At 51.7% G+C, this 20,552-nt stretch overlaps 9 protein-coding genes across 9 annotated transcripts; 4 read left to right on the top strand and 5 right to left on the bottom strand.

The window, feature by feature from the left end:
- Window positions 1-35: 35 nt before the first annotated feature.
- On the top strand, window positions 36-830 carry J4E82_001371 (uncharacterized protein; the record flags this gene model as incomplete). The annotated part of the gene is made up of 2 exons (XM_051727686.1): window positions 36-150; window positions 208-830. The coding sequence occupies 2 exons, from the start codon at window positions 36-38 to the stop codon at window positions 828-830; spliced, it is 738 nt and encodes a 245-aa protein (XP_051592531.1).
- Window positions 831-1,220: 390 nt separating this feature from the next.
- On the bottom strand, window positions 1,221-2,288 carry J4E82_001370 (uncharacterized protein; the record flags this gene model as incomplete). Its single annotated transcript, XM_051727685.1, has 2 exons — window positions 1,221-1,756; window positions 1,835-2,288. 2 exons carry the CDS (start codon window positions 2,286-2,288, stop codon window positions 1,221-1,223), a joined length of 990 nt encoding a protein of 329 aa, XP_051592530.1.
- Window positions 2,289-3,580: 1,292 nt separating this feature from the next.
- J4E82_001369 (uncharacterized protein) lies at window positions 3,581-5,606 on the bottom strand (the record flags this gene model as incomplete). The annotated part of the gene is made up of 2 exons (XM_051727684.1): window positions 3,581-5,438; window positions 5,485-5,606. The coding sequence occupies 2 exons, from the start codon at window positions 5,604-5,606 to the stop codon at window positions 3,581-3,583; spliced, it is 1,980 nt and encodes a 659-aa protein (XP_051592529.1).
- Window positions 5,607-9,341: 3,735 nt separating this feature from the next.
- Window positions 9,342-9,902, top strand: J4E82_001368 (uncharacterized protein; the record flags this gene model as incomplete). Its single annotated transcript, XM_051727683.1, has 2 exons — window positions 9,342-9,564; window positions 9,619-9,902. The coding sequence occupies 2 exons, from the start codon at window positions 9,342-9,344 to the stop codon at window positions 9,900-9,902; spliced, it is 507 nt and encodes a 168-aa protein (XP_051592528.1).
- Window positions 9,903-10,460: 558 nt separating this feature from the next.
- Window positions 10,461-11,000, bottom strand: J4E82_001367 (uncharacterized protein; the record flags this gene model as incomplete). The annotated part of the gene is made up of 3 exons (XM_051727682.1): window positions 10,461-10,606; window positions 10,653-10,712; window positions 10,790-11,000. 3 exons carry the CDS (start codon window positions 10,998-11,000, stop codon window positions 10,461-10,463), a joined length of 417 nt encoding a protein of 138 aa, XP_051592527.1.
- A 405-nt stretch (window positions 11,001-11,405) lies between these two features.
- Window positions 11,406-13,752, top strand: J4E82_001366 (uncharacterized protein; the record flags this gene model as incomplete). The annotated part of the gene is made up of 3 exons (XM_051727681.1): window positions 11,406-11,884; window positions 11,949-12,403; window positions 12,449-13,752. 3 exons carry the CDS (start codon window positions 11,406-11,408, stop codon window positions 13,750-13,752), a joined length of 2,238 nt encoding a protein of 745 aa, XP_051592526.1.
- A 473-nt stretch (window positions 13,753-14,225) lies between these two features.
- Window positions 14,226-14,789, bottom strand: J4E82_001365 (uncharacterized protein; the record flags this gene model as incomplete). Its single annotated transcript, XM_051727680.1, has 1 exon — window positions 14,226-14,789. One exon carries the CDS (start codon window positions 14,787-14,789, stop codon window positions 14,226-14,228), a length of 564 nt encoding a protein of 187 aa, XP_051592525.1.
- Window positions 14,790-16,075: 1,286 nt separating this feature from the next.
- J4E82_001364 (uncharacterized protein) lies at window positions 16,076-17,587 on the bottom strand (the record flags this gene model as incomplete). Its single annotated transcript, XM_051727679.1, has 1 exon — window positions 16,076-17,587. One exon carries the CDS (start codon window positions 17,585-17,587, stop codon window positions 16,076-16,078), a length of 1,512 nt encoding a protein of 503 aa, XP_051592524.1.
- Window positions 17,588-18,794: 1,207 nt separating this feature from the next.
- J4E82_001363 (uncharacterized protein) lies at window positions 18,795-19,982 on the top strand (the record flags this gene model as incomplete). The annotated part of the gene is made up of 2 exons (XM_051727678.1): window positions 18,795-19,095; window positions 19,429-19,982. The coding sequence occupies 2 exons, from the start codon at window positions 18,795-18,797 to the stop codon at window positions 19,980-19,982; spliced, it is 855 nt and encodes a 284-aa protein (XP_051592523.1).
- Window positions 19,983-20,552: the final 570 nt, after the last annotated feature.

The following is a 20,552-nucleotide window of genomic DNA, read 5'->3' as shown; positions in this document are numbered from 1 at the left end:
ATTGGGACAACTTTACGCAACAGACGGAAGAAGGCATGGAGAAGCTCAAGGAAGCAGAAACAGCAGCGGCGCAGCGCTTGCGCAAAACGTTCAAATACCCCTCAGAATCCGACGACGAAGACACGATAGAAGCAGGCATGGATGAGCAAGGTAGCACTCTTCCTCCACCTGCTACTCAGCCGGTACCCAGCTAACACGACCAAACAGATCGCGCAGCCCTCGTCCAAACCCTCAGCACACACGACACATCCACAACACACACGTACACGCTCTTTCTCCTCGCGCTTCCTCTGCTTCCCACACTACTCTACATACCCCGCTTGCTCGCCCTATCCACCCTTCCAACAAGTTTAGTCGCTGTCGCGAGTCTACTAGCCACGGCGTATACCTTGTACTTCCTACCCTTACCACCTACACAAATGGAGCCCATAGATGGCGTCGATGTGACACCTTCCACTTTCCAACAGCCATCGAGAGGGAAAGGGAAGGGCAAGAAACCCATGGGCGGATACGGAATCTACAACAAGACACCATCTTGGGAGCAACCGACTGAGAAGAGTGTGAGGCGGCCTGTACCGTATCTCTCAGAAGACATGGCAGACAGGATAGGTGATTATATTGTGCCTATCAACAGAGCTGTGTGTGGGCTTTTGGCACTGTATGAGGTGTGGTTGGCACGTGAGTGGAGTGAAGGCTTCATGATAGGAGGTGGCTTCTTGCCCGGGGTGATTTGTCTGATAATTCTGTGGGCGAGAACCGAGTTGCGGATTATTGACATGGATGCGTTGGAGAGGATTAACGCGGGTGCTGCGCAGGGAAAGGTAAAGTGAAGCCCAGGCGAACTGCTGACTCTGGAGCTCAACTATGAGATAGCCACGACAGAGATACCCATTGCAGAAGGACAATGCACAATGACTTATGACTATGACGAAATAGCGGTATCATTAGGTTCTATGTATAGGTGGAGGGTACTTATCCGTGATCAATATCATGTCGCGTCGATTGCACATGTCCAATGCTTCGCTGTACTATGCTGTACCGTGAAATGCCAAAGATGCCAGACCAACGCCGCGCTCGCTCGAAAAACAGGATCCAAATTTCTCTTTTTATGCGCTAATCATCAGATGGCACGTGAGCTACGCTCCTGGGACTTCCATGTCCAAGTCGATATTCATATGTGTGACATGGTCGAAGAGGTTGAATGCCGAAGGGAGAGGTTCCTAGCCTGATCGCTTCCAAAACTGGTAACCCTTCTTCTCGCGTTTCTCGTTTGTCTCGCCGGCGACCATGTTCGTATCCCTGATGCCACCAGCTTCTGTGCCAGCAGGATCCATATGGTACGCCTTCTCGTTGCCTCTCTTCTTTCCTTTCTTGACATCCCTCCTGGATGCACAGCAACAGCAGAGTCCCATCTGTACGAGCCAAGCGAATATGGCAAAAGCACTTGCTACCCACATGAAGGCGAACAAGGTGACTCCAATTTCCGCCGAGATGTTTAGCTCAGCCACACCACCGATAGTGTTGCGGAAGATAATGAACATGACGGTCGCAATGACGGAGGCGACTGTTACGAATAGCGCGTTGAGGAAGGCAAGGATAGCAACGGCGAGGGTGAGCCAACGCGTGTAGATGGAAATAGGCATGACGAAGATGAGGACGAAGGACAAGACGGTTGCGGTAAGGAAGAGACCGAACATCCAGTTTGAGACGAGGTGAATGAGGTCGAGAATATCGTTGATGTCAGCGGGAAGGTTAACTATAGGTGTTGTTAGTTGCTTGATTTGCAAAATGCGTCATGCGCAAGAATGGGATAGGATAGTGGGAAGCAACATACTCGACGCTCCAGCAAGAAGCTCGTTACGCAGGATCTCTACAGGGTTGAACCAATACAGCGTTTCTGGCTTACTGCAGTAAGTCACGCCTTGGCCCGCATATCCCTCGCAGAATCCCCATAGCCCGACTTGGTAGAAATCGTGCAGACCCAGTGTTTGCGCGATGGTGTTGATGAGTGCAAAGTTCGGAACGCTTGCAGGCACGATATGGCTCAAGTCGAGCCGGATGAAGTACCAGTTTTTGATAACGGCTTTATTGCGTACGCCCGCAATGTTCACGAGGATAAGGAATATGAGTGTGATGAAGAGAAAGAAGGAGGTTGTGAGCGCCCATATCTTGCGTGTGCGGGTTGCGCGCTTGATCTGCTCTTTGCTGAGCTCAGGCACCACTGTTGGCGACGTTGTCTGTGAGACGGCGGTATCATCCGACTTGCGTCGGCGCGAGAAGATGCCCATTGTAGGCGATTCGGAGGTTTTCCAGGCGTTCAAGGAGAAGCAAGCGCTGCAGCGGAGAATAGTAAGAGAAGCAAGTGGACAGCCAACGACGGAAAACTTGAGACAAACGATGAGCGAAGAATATCCGAAACACTTCGTCGATGAATGTTCAGGCCTTGGATCCGGGGCAACGCAACCTCATACGCGCGTGCTGCAGCAGCGGTCGTGTATTTTTATGGAGCCTTGTTGAAGATCTCGAGCTATGACGTACAGGACCCCTAACAGCAAAACTAGACACCGCAAGAAGGCGCTGGCGACGCGGCGCATTATTGCCTACGACACACATCGGCACTAAGCCACGCGACTAAGACGTCCAATAGCAAATCACCGGTCTAGATATTGGGCGCGACTGAAGCACCGGCGTCGGCGCACGTTTGGTACTCGCATGGTCTGGCCGGTACGCGTGTTCAAGAGGCTGGTTATGACGTCGCCCTAGCTACCGTTCACCATGAAGACTTTGGGGGTGGAGTTAATTGCTTGTGGCTGTGCTGGGGTACTTTGGTGTGGACAAACACGAGCAGAATGCATGTGTAAGATTTTCGCGGGTACGACGGGGGGAGCGGAGTTCGTGATCTGCGTGGATAATTTTGTCCATGACCGGTGCATGGCGGATGATGACGCTAGGCTTCGGCAGCAGAGGTGCATGATTTACGTCGAGGCTCCCTGCTAGGCACACGCTCTTTTAGAGAGCGAACATTACCCTGTGCAACGAGTACAAACAGGTATAGTCAAATGTGCTTGTAATAATGTTTCTTCTTTCCATTCCTCTATGTGCTCGGCTTACATGTTTCACAATCGCTCCAACGAGTCCCACCAACATCTACTCCCCGACACCAAACCGCCATGGTCTCCAAACCTTCAAGCTGCCCTCTACTTCAAGTTCTCCATCTCGCAGCAACGCAGAAGAATAAAAATTAGACATTGGAAAACGCCAGTCCATCGCTAAACCGCCCTAGAAAACGAGTAATCTGCCGGTCGATAGAGTCGCAACCGCGATGGAGAAAAATAGGAAAAAGTACATGACAAGCTGCCTGTACAGGTTGTTGCAGTGATGTGAAGATGGAGAGTAGCCAACGCGCGCGCTATGTCTATGCCACGATACCAAGGAAATCGTCAGAGCCGCTAAACAGCAGTGTATATAGAATTTGACATGATGTGAGCTTTTGATGTTCGGTCGAGTAGGAGAGTAGAGCTCTGCCAGCGAGCCGATGTGTCTATCGTCAAAGATAGGTGCTGAGCAGATTGCGACAGGTTTAGGCGCCCTCTACCATGTTCATCCTGGGCCTTAATTGTACCATGAAATCATCCCTGGTACCCATGACATCTCTTGGTATCCTGCTGACACGGTTGGCACCGCTGCGAACAGCGAACCTGCCGACCGCTGAGATACCAGAATGGTTTGATCGGATAGATCCAGCATCTGAGGCACCTGAGCCAGCAGGGTCGCGAATGCGGCCAGGTGGTGCAAAGTCAAGCGCAGTGAAGGTGCCGGACTTGCGCATCAGGTAGGGACTGGGTAGCGCGGGAAGCTCGTCATAAGAACCAACGAGCGGTGTGTGTGGTCGCACGGCGGGACTGTAGGGTCTGGGAGCACCCAGTGGGCTGTCTGGTCGTATACCGTTTTGTCTCTCACGGAACGAGACTGGCGGCGCAAAGTCAGCAGCATCGAAAACCATCGAGTTCTCGGTTAGCTTTCCGGGTGTGGGAAGAGAAGACAAAGCGGACGGTGGAGGCAGTGGCTTCTTCATTGGCGCAGGTAGACGTCCGCTCATTGAAGACATGCCGCGTGGCGGTGGGTATTGCGAGGAAGCCATGGAGCTGTTAGACATGTGCGGGCCACGAGGACCAGTGGCAGTGTTGCTTCGGAAACGAGGAGGAGCACGTGGTGGGGGTGTCATGGCACGACGAGTAATAGGCTCGGCAAAAGGAGCGTTTGGCTGTGCGACGACAAAGGCACCGGTGCGCGGGTCGAATACAGTGCCGTCTTGGTACTCTGAGCCATAGTCTTCGACGTAGTCGGTGTACTGGTGACCACCAGCGGGTTCAGGCTTAGAGTCGTCAAAGTACTCCTTGTAGAAAGATCGGATACGGTTGGCACGCTCTTCGGGGTTCTCCTGAGGGTCATCGGAAGGCATAGGACGTAGGCTCATTGACAGACGGTTGGTGCTGTGACCAAAGTCGTCTACGGCAAGACCAACGTTCTGAGGACCAGTTGAGTAGCGAGGCTTGGGTGCAACGATCTTGGGCTGCTCGCTTTCTTTGGGTGACGGTGGTGTGATCTGGAAACCATCGCCATAGCTCGAGGTACTGATGATGCTATGCGTGTTTGTGTTCTCCAGTACAACAGCCTGGGACTGAACGCGTGGCAATGAGGGAATATCGTTGGTAGTTTGGACGGGTGACTTGTTGACTTGCTTTTCTGTAACACCAGGCTCGGGAATTGAGATGGTGGGAACATTGGTGGGCTTGAAGGCAGCATACTGGGTCTTGGGTTCAGCGGAAGGCGATTCAACTGGAGGTGAAACAGGAGACGACTCCTTGTCGAATCGTGGGTTCAATGGGCTGAGAGGAATACCCGGTTCAGGGAACTTGCTGTCTGGAGACCGCGAGCCGTCAGGGGATAGAGATTCGCCGCGAATGGGGTGCGAAGTCGACATCCTCTGTGCGTTTTGAAGCAGACCGGCTTGAAGGCCTTCCTTCTTTGTTCCAGCGCTCGAAGTTGTGTACATGGATCCGGCGTCGTTTCGGTAGGGACCACGGGTTGCGCTACGGATGCTCTGGTCATCCTTTAGATAAGCTACAGGGCCGTACGGGTCATGAGGATCATGCTGCGAGCGCGATAACGAATGGAATGACTCTCGAGAGCCGTGCAGGCCAACAGGCAGTATGTACGGGCTTCCGGTCTCGATTGATAGACCTCGGTCGTGGCCTCCAGGGATTTCCTTCTCGGAAACGCTCATCTCGGGACCTCCTTTCTTGCCAGCTCTAGTCACACCCTCCATGCCCCAATCGTGCGACTTGTATTTGTCTTTTGAATCTTCCTCAGCAAGCTTCCTCTTGTTCCTGCGATGTAAGAAGAAGAGGACAATCGTGATACCGACGACAGGCACACTAAGAACAATCAGCGCATTCACTATTAAAGACCTGAGCTACGTACATGACGGCAAGTGCAATGGCGATTGTGGGTACTTGAGTCGGCTTTGTGCAACCGGGATCACTGTCGTTGGTACATGTTGCGCTGGCGCGAGCTACAAGAACGCGGCTGGCCCTTTCGACCATGTGAATTGTTTGACTTGCGCTGCTAGGGGAGCCAACGTGGTTTTCATTACGCACATGGTGGTGCATATGTTGGTGGTGTGAATGTGCCATGGCTCTAGGACCGCTTTCGCATGCGAAGTCGTGATCGATAGAGCTAGTAATGGATACGGGGGAAGCTCGTCTTTTGAATTGTCGACGTGACGCTATACAGTGTACGGTGGCGGGCGAGGCTCCGAGATGTAAGTATTAACAACGTAAGGTCGTAACTCAGTCGTAACTGCTTGTCGACAGAATAGTATATGCGAAACTCGTTCCGAGGTAGTCGAAGAGTGAATGGACGGCGATAGCCTAGGGTGATAGCAACACAACAAAACAATCTTCGGCCCAAAAAAAGAATGACTGGGGTAAGATACGATCGAGCTGCGAAGGTTGCTGGTTATGGATGCTAAAAGAGCGACAGGCCCACGAAGAGGTGAGTTGAAGGAAAGAAGACGGACGGGCGCGAAAGGTAGATGAGGCGCCGCACAGGAGCCTGATCTCCGGTTCTGACTGACAGGCCTTTTGATTGGGCAGCTGTCTCAAGCCTTGCACGGGTCAAGTGTGTTACGCCGAGCAGATGGTGAAGGGCCCCCGTTTGTCGTTAGCCGCAGCCACATGTTTGACCTTGATCCGGGCCGTTAATTGCACTCCACGCAGACTTCATCAACCAGCTCCGCCTAGACGTCTTCACTGCTATCGCGAGTCTCTTCACGCAATCGATAGAGCTATCGTCGTATTTACCCAGCTGCACATCCACCCGTCGCGCTGCATCCGAAGCCCCTACTGGCCTGCAGGTTCAGGAGGCAGCTAGGCCGCACCGTTTATTTTGGACTGCGCCCCATGCGGAGCCGCTAGCCTCGATATGTGGTCGCTACTGCAGGAACCCTTTCGCGAACTTCCGTTATTCGTCAATTCATCTCTAACAGCAGATTATCGACCAGGGCTCCTGCCGCGAGCTCCAGACCACACAGCACCGTCAGAAGCGCCCTGGCGCCCCTGAACCATAAACCGTGAACGCCCATCTCTCCATGTTCACTCGTCGTGCTCTATTCCCGGATGTACAACAGATCAGCTTCCAGCAATCTTTTTTCCTTGCATAGCCACTCTCGTCCTCTGGTCGCCCAAGACCCGCAGAAAACTAATCCTCCCCCTTTCCCACGCAGTGGAGCTCAAACCGGTCCAGAACAAACCCGCTCCACGCTCTCTTCATTTCCCGATCCCGCTGCGGCCGAGCGCTGGTCGTGCACGACCTTCACCGGCCTTGTGTTCTGCATGTGGCCTATCCCCGAGCCCGCTTCCGCTTAACAGCCGTCATTTATCGACATTGTGCTCTCCATCCGTCAGATTTGTTCTGCTCTCCTTTTAGCATGTGAAACTCTTCGGAGCCTTATGAAACTCATAAGCATCGACTGCGCAGAGTTCAATCACACTCATGCATCGCTTTTTCCACGTCACTCGGTTGCGTACACGATACGATGACTATTGAGGTTGGTGCGAACACGTGAAGGAACTGTCAAATGTCGCTCACCGCCACTGGGGTTGCCCTGCAATATCCCTTCATCACTAAGGAAATTACCTGTCTCCCGCCACTGCAATCGGCTTCTGGTGTTTGATAAGCGCATGGTTGCCGGCATAATGGCCAGGCCTTCACTATAGAAAGATGCCTCCGACCTTGCTATAGGGAAATGGCCGAAAGTGATGTCACTCTCAGTGTGAGCGTACATGAGCTGGTCATAGTTGCATCTCGTCATCTAGGGTGCCGTTGTGGCTTGTTGACATCAGAGACTCTTATCACGCACAAATGTGTGAAGTATGTCTTCTTGGAAACATTCTCGGTTCGTGTTCGTCTAGACTAGGGCATAGAATGTGCGCTCTATCCTGGTTGTGGCAGACTCAGGCCCTATGAGTCTCCTTGCGCATTCTTCTGCACATATATGCAACTCTTCCTTAATACTCCAAGAGTCGCGGCTGCTAGGAACCCTGATACTCACCTCAATTGTGACGATGGAAAAGCAGCCCTTCAAGTCAAGCAATGCCTGGCAGTCTGGGACGCCAGTGTCCCATATCTGGATGGTCGATGGCTATGTTTGTACACGCTCCATATCCATGCCAGTTCGAGGCGTAACGGAGGTTTGTTATTGTACCCGTTACGCGATTACTGCTGATAGTCTACTTTCCAGATGTCCTAAAAGCACTATCGTATTCAGTTCTTCATCGTCTTGGCTAGACGTCGGCGCGATATGCACAGAATGAATGAGTCCGGCAAGAACGAGGTTGATATGATGCTCAACATGTATGAGTAGTTGCTTCGAACAACACACCAGATGTGAATGATATCACAATATGGAAAGCATGACCGCACGCGTTTGCTTGTGAACATTCAAGCATGCAAACAAAAATATCTGCTGGGCCGTGGATTGCGAGTGGGAAATCAGCCTGCAGCAGAATTGGAATGCCGGGAGGTGCTTTTGACACGTTTCCCGAATATGCTGTCCTGGAAACAAAGTGAGCTGGCATCCTCTTCTATGGGGGTGTAAGTTTGTGTCTTGTCACGGAGCTCTCGAGACACAGAGAGGCAGGGTATCGATGGTGTCGATTCCCGGCACTGCCGATAGGGTATGTCTGTTTTCCATGGTCTCAGATGCTCCCTTGCGTGCCGGATACCAGACGGACTAATGTCGCTATCATATAGCACTGGCTGGACGCAAATGAGAATCGAAGTATAGCAAGCAGCGTTGGTCATTTAAATGTTAAAGGGAACCTTGGAATGAAGCGGTGGTAGATGGTGCTGGTCATTTTGAACGAAGAACATAATAAAAAAATCGTATTTTTTGATTTTCCAGTGCTTCGACTGTATTATGTCAGTGTTCGGCTTGAAGCGGGTGAGAGAGTTTCGGCGTGATGCAATAATCTGGTTGTTATTGCTTACACACAACGAACACTCTTTGAAAAGTGCCATCCAATTGCTTACTCGTGTATGGAAAAGCTCGATTTCGACAGCCTTTCGACACCACCAGAGAAACATTTTCCTGTCATACTATACTGACCAAAAGCTGTTGGCTTTGATCCATACGGTGCGCATGATTGTCTGGAAGGTTTTCCGACAACAACAACAACAACAACAACAACAACAACAACAACAACAACAACAGGGCTTCGTTATGTGTTAGACCTCATCCTGTTGTCTGCCCATATGGTCTCGTCCGCGGAAGGGTAGTGAGGGACTGTCGCAACGGAAAAGCAAATCGTGCACAGCCAGCCGTGCAGCCGTGAATATGCAGCGTGACCTAGGAAACGACGCACGGCATCTGCTGGCAAGTGTGCTGCAATATAGCAAATAGGCGATGGAGGCCGACAGAAGCGATCGTGGGGTCGGCGTGGCTGCCAGGTGCGGGTTAGGCCGAGAAAGTACCGATTTGACTATGACGCATTGGCCATTCTGCTCTCACAAGACAAATCATCGTCGAACAACAAAGACATACATGCACAGAACAATCACCTGCTAACAACTCGCTGCTTATCCCTCACACCCTCTTGCTACCTCCTTTGATACAACTATTAACCAACCGCCCAAAACCAGGCGTCGGACCACGATAAAGACCCATCTCCAGCCATCGAATTCGCGATTCCTTTTGGTCCCTGCGCTGCGTAGCCACGCCCCACTGCCGTCCCAACTTCTTAAGGGTCCGGTCTCCCGAGCAATCCTTATCAAACAACATGTCGCACTTCAGCAACATGGCCGCCCCTCACCCAGTATCCCCCAGGACTACTACACCAAACTCTGGGAGTAGGACCATGGAGGTCCGCCCTCAGCCTGTCCTGCGTCTGTCAGCACCTTCGGGCGTGCTCCGTCTGCGAGCAGAGCCCTCGCAACGTCGACACATTCAATGGGCGGAAGACGTGGTTGACAATGAAGGCATGGGGAAGAAATCATCCAAAGGTACAACCCTCCAATGACACCCTTGTGCCATCAGAGGAACTAACAGAATCAAAGTCTGCTGCATTTATCACAAGCCCCGCGCTGCCGACGAGTCTTCCGACGATGACTCTTCAGATTCATCATCAGACTCAGATTCAGACTCTGAGCCCGACAACAGCACCGCAAGACCTGCTGGAAGAATTGGCGGTGCGCGCGGCAGACGGCCACATCAGCACGATGATGGTTGTGAAGACGTCCACGATCATGGCGAGGCCTCTGGTACCCCGCAAAAGCACAAACGTCAACGGAGGAAGCCAAGCCCGAATGCTTACGAGAAGATGCCGAAGCAGAAGAAGTGAACTTCAATTGCGCTTCAGATGGCAGACTCACTTGGTCATGCCGGGAGCTGGCTTGTACGACTTGGAAACGATTCTCATTGCTTGGAGTTACGGGTGTTCACGAGACACGTTATGATTGGGACTGCGTCATTGCATAGCGCTGGTAACGGACTTGGATAGTCCGTAAAACTTCGTTTTTCGCTGTTGAAATTTGGCGCATTGAAGCTTTTACATCATCCTGTAGCATTAAATTTGCGCATGTGAAGTTGGGACATGTATCCCTCTTATGCTTATTCCCGTCCCCTTGCCTCTCATTGGTGCTGTCTTCACCGTTCTTCGATGCACACGCTATCCCTCAGCTGTAGGACCAACTGCAGCTAACGTTGGGCTCGATTGCAGCTGTGCTATGTGCATCCCAAGACGTCCCATTGCTTGCAAATGCTCGTTAATTGGACGGCCAACGCATGTATATGCAACCGATCGCGCATCAATCTTCCACCCTTGGTGTTCGTTCTGCCTCAAAGCGTTTGGGCTCAGCGAAAAGCTCCATAGGATGCCAGGCACATGTTGTCCACATGCTCAATCCTCTGCTGTTGCTGCATTGGCCTGCTCGATTACCGCAGGCGCATGCTGTGTGGGAATGCGGACAAGCGTCTGTGGCAACGGCGGCTCATCCTCTGCCTTCTTTTCCGAGTCTTCCTCTTCCTTTGGCTGTGGAAGTTTTGCTGCTGTGATTTAGAACGCAATCCTTCCGATGATCGCACAACTTACTGGATGCCATGTTAATAGCCCTTAGCACATTATGCCAATTTGACAATACTGCTGCGACCGCTAATCAACCACCAAGTTAGCATGATATTTCTACTGCGCTCCATGCTTGAGACTGCCTGTAAAACTCATCTACATACCTTCTGTTCCATTTGATAAAGTCGACAGCTTATCAGCGAGCATCTGCATTTGGTCTGCGAGTCCTCCACTTAGTGCTTGCAGGTCTTTCAGGTTCGCTAGTTCGGCTTTTTTCTCTGCGATGCGCGCGAGCAATACGGGAGACTGTTGCTGAGAGCCGCCCATGGACTGATTACGGAGATGAGTAGGGAGGGGGCGCGTGAAGTTTGACATCCTTTACAGTTGGTGTACGTTCAGCACTTTCTTCGGCGAAAGTATAAGTAGTACTCGTAAATAGTAGGTAGATGTTCTTGCTTCGCGGGATGCGCGACCAGAAGTGTTTTCTCTGTGGAAGAACAGAGGACAGGAGAAGTGTCAGGTTATTGGTTTTTTGTCATTAATATGGTAGACAGTTGCCAAGCGTGATACGGATATGCTGTGCTGATACGCGTTCATGCCCCTCGTGTCACGTGGAAGCGCTCTTTTGGCTAGCCTATTTTAACTTAGCTTTGTTGCTATGTAAACATGCAATGACGAACACAGAAGGAACACCCACCGACGCCTTGTAGTATCCACGTCGCCACGACCGCGTAATCGTCTACAGCTTTATAATTAACTTCGACATACCTATTTGCGCATATGGCGCGTCTCAACGAGCCGCCGATCGCACCTCAGCCATCGACGGATTCTATAGAAGCCCTCAAGCGACGCTTTTTGAGGCAGAACCGCGAACTCGCAAAAACGAACTCGATTCAGTCTATACGCATACGAAGCCTCGAAACAGACTGTTCGCGATTACTCGCCGAGAATTTGGCATTGCGCGAGCAGGTCCTGAACCTTCACAACACTATTGAGTCGCGTCCGGCACTCGATCAGATTGATGTTGTTAAGACACAGCTTGAAGCCAAGCTTTCAGAGCTCGGTAGCTTGGTAGCAGGTTTATCGCAATCAAGAGGTGGGCATGAGAAGGATGCGGGAAGACGAAAAAGCCAGATGACAGCAAAGAGAAAAAGCGGAGAAGAGCGACAATGGAGAAGTGGATTGGGTCTTCAGGAGGTAGAGAACGGCATGCTGCCTACAATCACAGAAGACAAATACTATCCTCGAAGGACAATGGGGTATGTCTTTGTTGCCGTGCTAGAAATAGCATGCGCAGACGCACGCGAAGCTAACTCGTCGCAGTGCAGACGAGCTTCAGCAGGTTTTAGAAGACCCGGACAGCCAATCACCAGACATCGGTCCTCCACCAGTTGCGCGATTCGAAGACGAAGATCCCATTGGTTTTGATCCCAGTCCTGCAGTAGAGGAACAACGTGAGGAGGCTGGAGATGAGGGCGAGCCTGCGTTGTCGGTAAACCTTGAGACGCGTAAGAAGCGACGAGAAAGTGGGCCGAAGCTTAACATACGTCGCGTGTCCCTTTTCGAATCTCCGGAAGAAGCTGAAGAGACAGCTACAAAGCCTCTGCGTACTGGAGCGAAGCGGAAATTCAGCGTCCAGGAAGACGAGGAAGTGAGCCAAGCCAAGGGTGACGCTTTCAGATTCAGTCGCCGCAATATCTCAGGTGCTCCAGGGATAGAGACATCTAGTAGCGAATCCAAGCCTTCGTCATTAGATCGGCTTCCCGTTCTTTCAGCTAGTAAGTACACACAAAGCAAGATAGGGTCAATATCTGACTTGATAGAACCCGTCAATACCGATCCAATTTTGTCGCCAAAGAAGCATCGCTCTTCAAACCAAGACAAGCCCGAGAAACCAGAGAAGCCCGAGAAGCCAGCATCGAAAACTCGTAGTCGTCCTCGATTGAATATTACACGCAACACCACTCCGGACCTTCCGCTGATACCCATGCCTGAACCTGTACCTACTGCAGAGATCATACTCGATTCTCTACCTCCTAAGACACCTGCTGTGGACACTATTCTCTCTCCACCTTCTACCGAGCCGTCGACGCAACGACCAGACAACAAGGATACACCGCCACCGGGAGATCTCAGTTCCGCAGATCAGACCGGTCAAGCAGGTCGACCTGGCAGACGAGCGCGTCCTCAAGTCAGTTACAAAGAGCCCAGTCTCAACGTAAAGATGCGACGTCCAGATGCTAAGCTAGTTGATGCGGTGGTCGATCGCAGGACAAGTGTAGAAACCCAGCATGTACCTTCAACCCTTGTCAAGCGTGACGCAGATGGCGAAATCTCTTGGAAGCCCGTGTCGGTAGTCTCTCAGCCGAGAGGTGAAGAAGAGGCCGAAGCAGGTAGCCCACTGAGACAGAAACTCGACAGAAACCAAGACTCCAAAGCATCACCAGCGTCGTTTGAACCTGAGGAGCGATCGACAACCTCGAAGGCCATATCCGCGCTCATCACCGAAACCAGTACTGCTAAGAGAAGAGTATCGTCATCAACTGCAGGATCCGCCTCCGAGCTTGCCATCGCCAAGCCAGTAGATCTTCCTCTTCTAAACAAGGATACCATAGCCGTTGAACAAGAGCCGAAAGAGAAGGACAGCTTGGCCGTGTTCGACTTTACCGACTCTTCACCTGCGGACCCAACGACCAACCCACGTACACGGGTTAACGAACTTGCTAAAGCAGCGCGAAGTGCGCGGCGACACTCTGCTATGCCTGCTTCTTCTACATCAACTTCATTAGAAGAGCGCAAAGCCGAGAGGGGAAGGGTTGAAGGGGCACTCCCTTCGTTGCATAAGCGCACTGGAAGCGGAAATGTGAAAAACAGTAGTAGTACTTCGAGTCTAGGAAGAAGTACTAGTGCTAATGGTATCGCTAGGGGCACGTCAAGTGCTCGAACGGCAGGCGTGAAGGAGAAGAGACTTACCGATACTGCAAGTGTACCGGCTGGTGCCAGTACGGCTGACGTAAGGGCGAACGCTGATGGAGCCGAAAGCATCAAAGTGCGAGACGGAGGGAGGGAGACGAGTACATTAAGAGCTGAGCGCGCAGCTAGCCGTCGAAAAAGTATGATGCTTTAGGGCTGGACTTAGGATACCATGTAGATGATTGGGGCGTTCTCATATATTGGCGTTATGACTGGCACGACATGAGCTGTTTCTCCATAGCGACGGCGTTTTTCTTCGCGAATGATACCTGATCTCACGGGATCATTTTCTCTATTCAGTGCAGTCAAATCGCTCTATGACGGTCATGAAGTCTAACTTGTTACTCTTCTCGATGGCTTTTTGTCAGGTTGCGCTCCTGTTGCGTCACGAGCGCGTCTCCATCGATCCATCTAAGAGCATCACTCACATGTTGCATACAGTATATCGCCCATAATCATATTAGTGGATGTATTGTTGCCGAGAAGCTGCTCAGTTAGCATGTCACAACATGTCGACAAGGTCATATGCGGTTGGTGATGTGATTGGTTGTATTGATGTGTGATGTATGTCTGTCTCTCAGCCTGATGAAGCCTTTGTTCGATACGATTTTTACCTGGACCCCATCTTTAACGGTTCCTGTCCTCATACCAGTCCTTTCCACTGTTGTCTTTGCTAAAGACTCTCTTGAAGCCTTTGGACACAGCATCAGTGACACTAAAGTCGTTGAACAACCATTGGTTGCTGTGTCGGCCATAGTACTTGAACTCCTTTGGCTCTTCGCTTCTCGCACTCTTGCCGCTTCCAACACTGCTTTGAGTGTCTCTGCGGTTGCGCTTGTGGACACGCGGTTTGCTGAACTCGCCTGGTGCGACACCAACACTTTCAGCATGTGTCTTGGAACTAGGCTCAGCGCGCATAACGCGGAGGCCGGAGTACTGAGAGTAGTGGGAGTCATTGGTGCCTGTTGTGGACATTGTTGCTGATTTGGTGAAACGGGGCATGACGCCGCTGTCGATGGAGGTGGATCGGGGACATCGCTGGGACAGAATTGAGTCGGAGGAGGTTTCTCCATTGCCTTTGGCAGAGTTGTTGTTGTTGTTGTTGATGTTGTTGTTGGACTGGTGTTCGAACGAGACAAGCCTTGAAGTCAAGTCTTGAGCGTCGATGCGTTGGTTGTTATAGTCAGTCATCGGCAGTATGGTTGGAGACTGAGTAGAGAAGGTGATGACCTTTGGGTCTTGGCTGATTGTGGAGTGGATTGGATAGTCTTGGATCGTGTTTGGCCCTAGTGTCGAGGCAGTGGAACTAATGCTTGTAGATGGTAGTAGCATCGAATGTGGCAGTGCAAGCTAGGGGGGTGAATGAGGTATATATGCTTTCTCTTGTTTTCTTGCCAAGACCAACACTCTCACCATGGAATGCAGTCAAGACTTATTCCCGCCTCTAGGCGTCTTGGGTGGAGTCACTGGTTCAACGTATGGGAAGTCGGTTCGGGACAAACGTGTCTCTTGACCCAACCGTGAGCCGCATTGAACCTTACTAACCCACTTTATCCTGAAATACTCTCACTTCTGTTCGATTAAACGCTATCGTACGTCAAATACGAGAACACATGACCTCTAACCCTTGATAGCCAATGTCAGCCTTACCCGGCTATCGGCAACCGCCACGCAATCCTAGAGGATAGTTTTAGAGACCGTGCAACAGCCACAGCAAGCCACATCCAATCCGAGCTCTGCAGCAACCTCAAAACGCAAGGCCGCGAATGCATACTACTGCAATTATGACATCGATATCGTTTTTCACGGCTAGGCGGGTATGGCTCGTGACTCGGAGCCTTCCAGTTAGGGCTAGCTGTGGCTTGTGAAGAGTTTTAGGGTGCCCCGGAGCCTTACGTGGCTTGAACAGTTGAGGCGCACGAGTCGGTTAAGCCACAGACAGGTGCATTGAAGTAGTATGAAAGTGGCCGTCGGGTGGCTTGTGAAGCTCAGCAGCCAAATAGAGGTTGATGTGATTGCCGGTGTCCGAATCTGTAATCGGAAGGATAGCCTGAACGGATGTCAACAGCCGACAGGGCAGAGCTTGGGCAGGAGTCCATGCTCGATAAGAAATTATGCAGGACAAGACAAACTTTGGGTCAACATCGGTGATTTATCCTCCGCCAGGCTCAGGACCCGCGCAAGGATGCATGGAGAGACGACGAAGATATGATTTGTAGGTGTAAACAGTCTGCTAGGACCTAGGGCGCTGAGGGATTTCAGAATGCTAGATCAGCAAGAGTAGGCAATTGCAGCACGAAAGCAGAGACACTGCTCTGATTCTTGGAAACCAACAAAGTCAAGACGGCAAACTCCCTATAGTAACACAGCATCTCATGTTGCCTAGCAAGAAGAACGCCATACGCCGCATCATCGTAGTGGGTATATCGATATCAAAAACACCTGTCAGCGCCGCACATTGAAAGTTCACACCCCCACTAAACACCAGGTACACCATCCTTGCTGCGGATGCGTCCGTTTTTGACCGAACCTATGGTGACACCAGCTTCACCAGTCATCCAGCCTGGCATCTTCTCACCGTCTATAATACCTTCTTCTACCAACTGCCTGATACCGGCGAACACATGCGTCCCTTGGAACGTGACCCGTACGTTCGGTACCCAGCCCTCTTCATTTTGTATTTCCTCGAGATCTTTAGCGGTTCTGTCGAGAAGAGAGGGGCGGCCGCGCCGTGTACGGCTGCCAGTTTGAGCATCAAGGTTCGATATATCGTCGTCTAGTTGCGTCGGAGTACTGCCGTTAGATGGAGATGGAAATGGGTCATCGATGCGGACTTCGAATCGCTCAAGACCTTGACCATCGTCAGGCTGCGCTGAGGTCCCGAACCGTCCAGCAGCTACCTCTTTCCTACGTTTGGCCTCTGAAGACTGTTTGTCGTCCAGTGGTCGCTTGGGTCGACCGGGTCCAGCTTTGGATCCACCATTGGTATTGCTCTTTTCCCCGGTCATCTTGTCTTGCCCTTCACTCTTTTGTGTGGTGATAAAGTCTAGTGCATTCTGACTAAAACTATGATCTTGAAAGATGCTCCAACCACCTGCTGCAGCATTGCTCTTCCCAGGCCCGCGGTACGTCAAAAGGGCATCGAGTGACTTGGTGGTAAAGTTCGTACTTGTTAACTGGTAACGCGCAGACGGTCTTGAGAAGGCTTTCGGTATAGCTTGCTGCACGATATCCCTCAGATGTCTCCCTTGGTCTCCAACGACTTGGCCGGTAAGCGTTGCTAGCGACGAGTATACGAAAGGCGATCCGTTAGGCCATACGAAGAATACAGCTTTGGCGCTATCCGTGCTGCTGGACTCGACGGTCAGCGACGCTTCGGTGCTGTACGGCGAATCGTGAATGTAGACTCGTAGTATGGTCATGGGCGACGATTTTATCCGTGTAATCAGGTAATGTGCCTTCATAAGCGGCGTCAGCTCTCTTGCGAGATTTGACATGAAGGTCTGCGCTTGGAATCGTGGAAGATGGTCTGAATCGTTTGTGACTTCCATGTCCGTCACTGGTGATCGCGCACTAGGTATCTTTGTGAGGCGCTTCGCCGTCCAACGCAAGGCATTCGGATGATCTAGTAAGTACTGTATCTCTGCCGTTGCCATTTGGTACATGGATATGCCGTGTCTCCAATCTCCCTCAAGTATGCGGTCAAGCACCTCCCTCCTGCCACCTTTGCGCGCAGCTAGCTGTTTGTACGTTTCTTGAAGCACTTCATAGCTTTGCGCCGGCTCGTATATCTCCTCGTCGTCCTCATCCACTCGATCACTGAGCAGATACGGCTTGCAGAAGTCGCGGTTTTTCTTGCTGAGCCATTGCAGCGCAAGCGACACGAGCGATTGGCGAGAGAGCTTTGTAAAGGTGCGCTGGACCTCGCGGTGGTTGATCGGCAACCGGTGAGAGTGCGGAATATTCTTATAGTCGGGGGCGGTCGCCATCACGTCGGTGCGGTTTGCGTCTACATGGAGGGGCCGTCGGTTGTTGTTGATTGGAAGCTGTTATCGATAGTGTGAGTCGCGACGCGTCGAGGAGGACCAGGGCCCACCACGTGACTTGGCCCACCCCCATTGTGCTTAGGTGGTCAGGTACCTGGGCGTCTACGTAGCGATAAACTGTTGTTTGTAACATTCAACACAGACCTGTAGATTATGCATCGCTCCCAAAGCTCTCCACCTTCAACGTATGTCGTCTGGATGAGTCTTGAGGTTCTTACGGAGCCGTTTGAGGATGGGTGTAGTGTATTCTTTCCGGTTCAAAGCTACCTAGGTGCACAGTAGTCTCGCTGCACTCCGTCATAGATAACCATTAGGTATTACCAATATTCATGCACCCACAGCTCTCTCCAAGGTAAAGACCGGAGAGACATTAGTTCCACCAGGATTCTGTTCTGGTGAGGCTCATCAGTACATTCGCTGGCTAGGAATCCCTTACAATTCTTGCCAGATTCAGATGGACACTGATCATATTTTTCTTGCCGAAGATAGCATAATATGCCGCGTGGAAATTGCCGCTTCTTGGATGTGCGATCCGCTCAGGTGTCCGGTCCAGTCTCGGACAAAGACGCTCAAACATGATTCGTCGTCGGCAAGATGTACGTCCTGATTACAAACAACGAATGCTCAGCTGCTGTGGAAACAATACGACGAGCTGACGGTAAGACGACAGTCATGCTGAGTTTCCTTGAGCCAGCAATCCGAAAGGAAGCAGTAGTCATTCACAGTGCTCTCATCTCGAAACCCTGAACTCGGAGAGCGAAAGCTGGAGCCGTTGCGACTCCAACCACACGTGGGGTGAGGCTCGGCGTAAATGCGGCCTGGGGTTTGCGGTCGCTAATAACTCTAGTCATCGACCGCGGGGCTTCCATTGATCGAGAACGCCCTGCGCACTTTGACGTTCATCCACGTCACGATACACACACACATTGCTCTTGCTTTTTGCACCCTCATCAACGGCCTGTGCAACAGAACGTATACACCAAACCAGCGAACGATTTCAAACGTCGAACCAGGCTCCAGCCGCGCAAAATCAGCTTCGGACACGCAAGCGCGATCGGATCGGGCCTGAGTGGAGCACCATCTCCCAATTCCTCAACAACGACTTCCAGCGATTCTCCCGCTCCATCGTCTGGATAGCAAACATACGCCCATGTCCGCCTACAAAGGCCAGCGAGGGCCCAACGTGTCCCAGTACATCGCGAACCTCAACCAGCTGTCGCCACAGCAGGATCTGCTTGCCGATCCAGCACCCACCGAGGACTTCTCCGACTTCCTGAACGGAGAGTTCTTCGACGTGGACAACGCCCGTAACGCCAGTGTCGACTTCGCTTCTGCCAGTGCTTTTGGCCTTGATTTTGATACCGAGCAAACACAGCCGCTGAAGACCGACGGAGAGTTCCCGCGCAACCCGGGCACCAGCGCCGACGCGAACATGGACTTTAATTTAAATGGTAAGCACATTTCCATGTTCAAAACTGTTCCATTTTCAGTCAATGTGGTTGTTAGCCATTGAGACTCGTCCGTTTGAATTGTCGCATGGTTCGCATTACTCCGTCCAATAGCAGGCTGGCGAGGCGCATGCAAACCCCGCCCTGTGTGTTGCATGCATCGTCACCCCACACCTCGTACAACAGCCACTCACAAGGCGTCCTATATATGCAGCCATGCATCACTGCAAGCACGTAACTGCTTGTTCCGCTGAGCGAAGAACACCACGCACTCGCATCGCGACTCGAGCACATCATCGTCTAGAATAGCCATGACTGACTTTGATCTGCTAGTAGGCGACTTCCCATTCACCGACTTCAACAACTTCGGTACAACACCAGCGTTTGACCCCTCCATGCCCCTGGCGCACTCTCAGCCTACCCACTACCCGCTCGCACCCAACTACGCCTCACCTGCCTCCTCGTTATCTCCTGTTGCCCAAGGCTTTGATCAGTCTTCGAAGAAGCGCAAGCTCGACAATGTCGCTCCCGTCATGCCACAGTCTCTGGACGAGAACGCCCGCGTAGCCGCAGAAGAGGATAAGCGTCGCCGTAACACAGCCGCAAGCGCCCGCTTCCGCATCAAAAAGAAGCAGCGTGAGCAAGCTCTCGAGCAGTCCCAAAAGGAAGCGCAGGAGAAGGTCGCCAAACTAGAAGCTACCATCCAGCAACTGCAGACGGAGAACGCATGGCTCAAGGGACTCATCACCGAGAAGAACGGCGGCAAGAGCACTACAGACGAACTCAAGGCACTCATCAACAAGCGCGAGCAAGCCACAAGTGGACGGAGTAGCGGTACGCACACGGATGGCGTAGGCACCTCGATTGAGAGCCAAAAGGCGGATGCCTAAAATACGTCCTTTGTTTCTTCTTCTTCTTCTTCTTCTGTCCTTTCTTCTCTGTACCTTTGTTGCTCTCAGTCAAGCTGGTCAATCTTTACTTTTGCGTACTGAGCCCATGTTCTGCTGTGCTGCTTCCACGGTTGGTCGGGTGGGCGATGGAGGATATGCCATATGATTAGGAAGAGTACGCGATCATATCCATGTAGACGAACGGATGAATAAGTAGCCGATACCATTTTCAACACATATAATGCCAGATGTTCCAACACAAAGGGAAAAGCCTGTTTTCTCTGCCAAGTATCAAACATGGATTCTGAAGGTGTTTTTCCTGTTTTACATTAATGTGCTCGTGAGGAGAATGCGTTGTAGCGTCCAGGTTATAGCAGGAGACGATGAGTGGAGTAGCAAGTATCAATATAGTAGGTATCAATTTCGCTATGTCGACGGGGGGAAGCGCAGGACTATGCACACTGTGGTTTCAACGCCGTACCCAGGAAGAGAAGAGCAGCGATTTCCAATCAAAAAACACCCCCAGCTTTCTTCTCGGCCCTCAGCCTCAGCGGGCCACTCACGTAGCTT

Source organism: Alternaria postmessia (assembly GCF_024291825.1).
Source record: "Alternaria postmessia strain BMP 2775 chromosome Unknown scaffold_5, whole genome shotgun sequence".
Taxonomy (NCBI): domain Eukaryota; kingdom Fungi; phylum Ascomycota; class Dothideomycetes; order Pleosporales; family Pleosporaceae; genus Alternaria; species Alternaria postmessia.
Note: the sequence above shows the minus strand (reverse complement) of the source record. Positions and strands in the feature narration are given on the sequence as shown.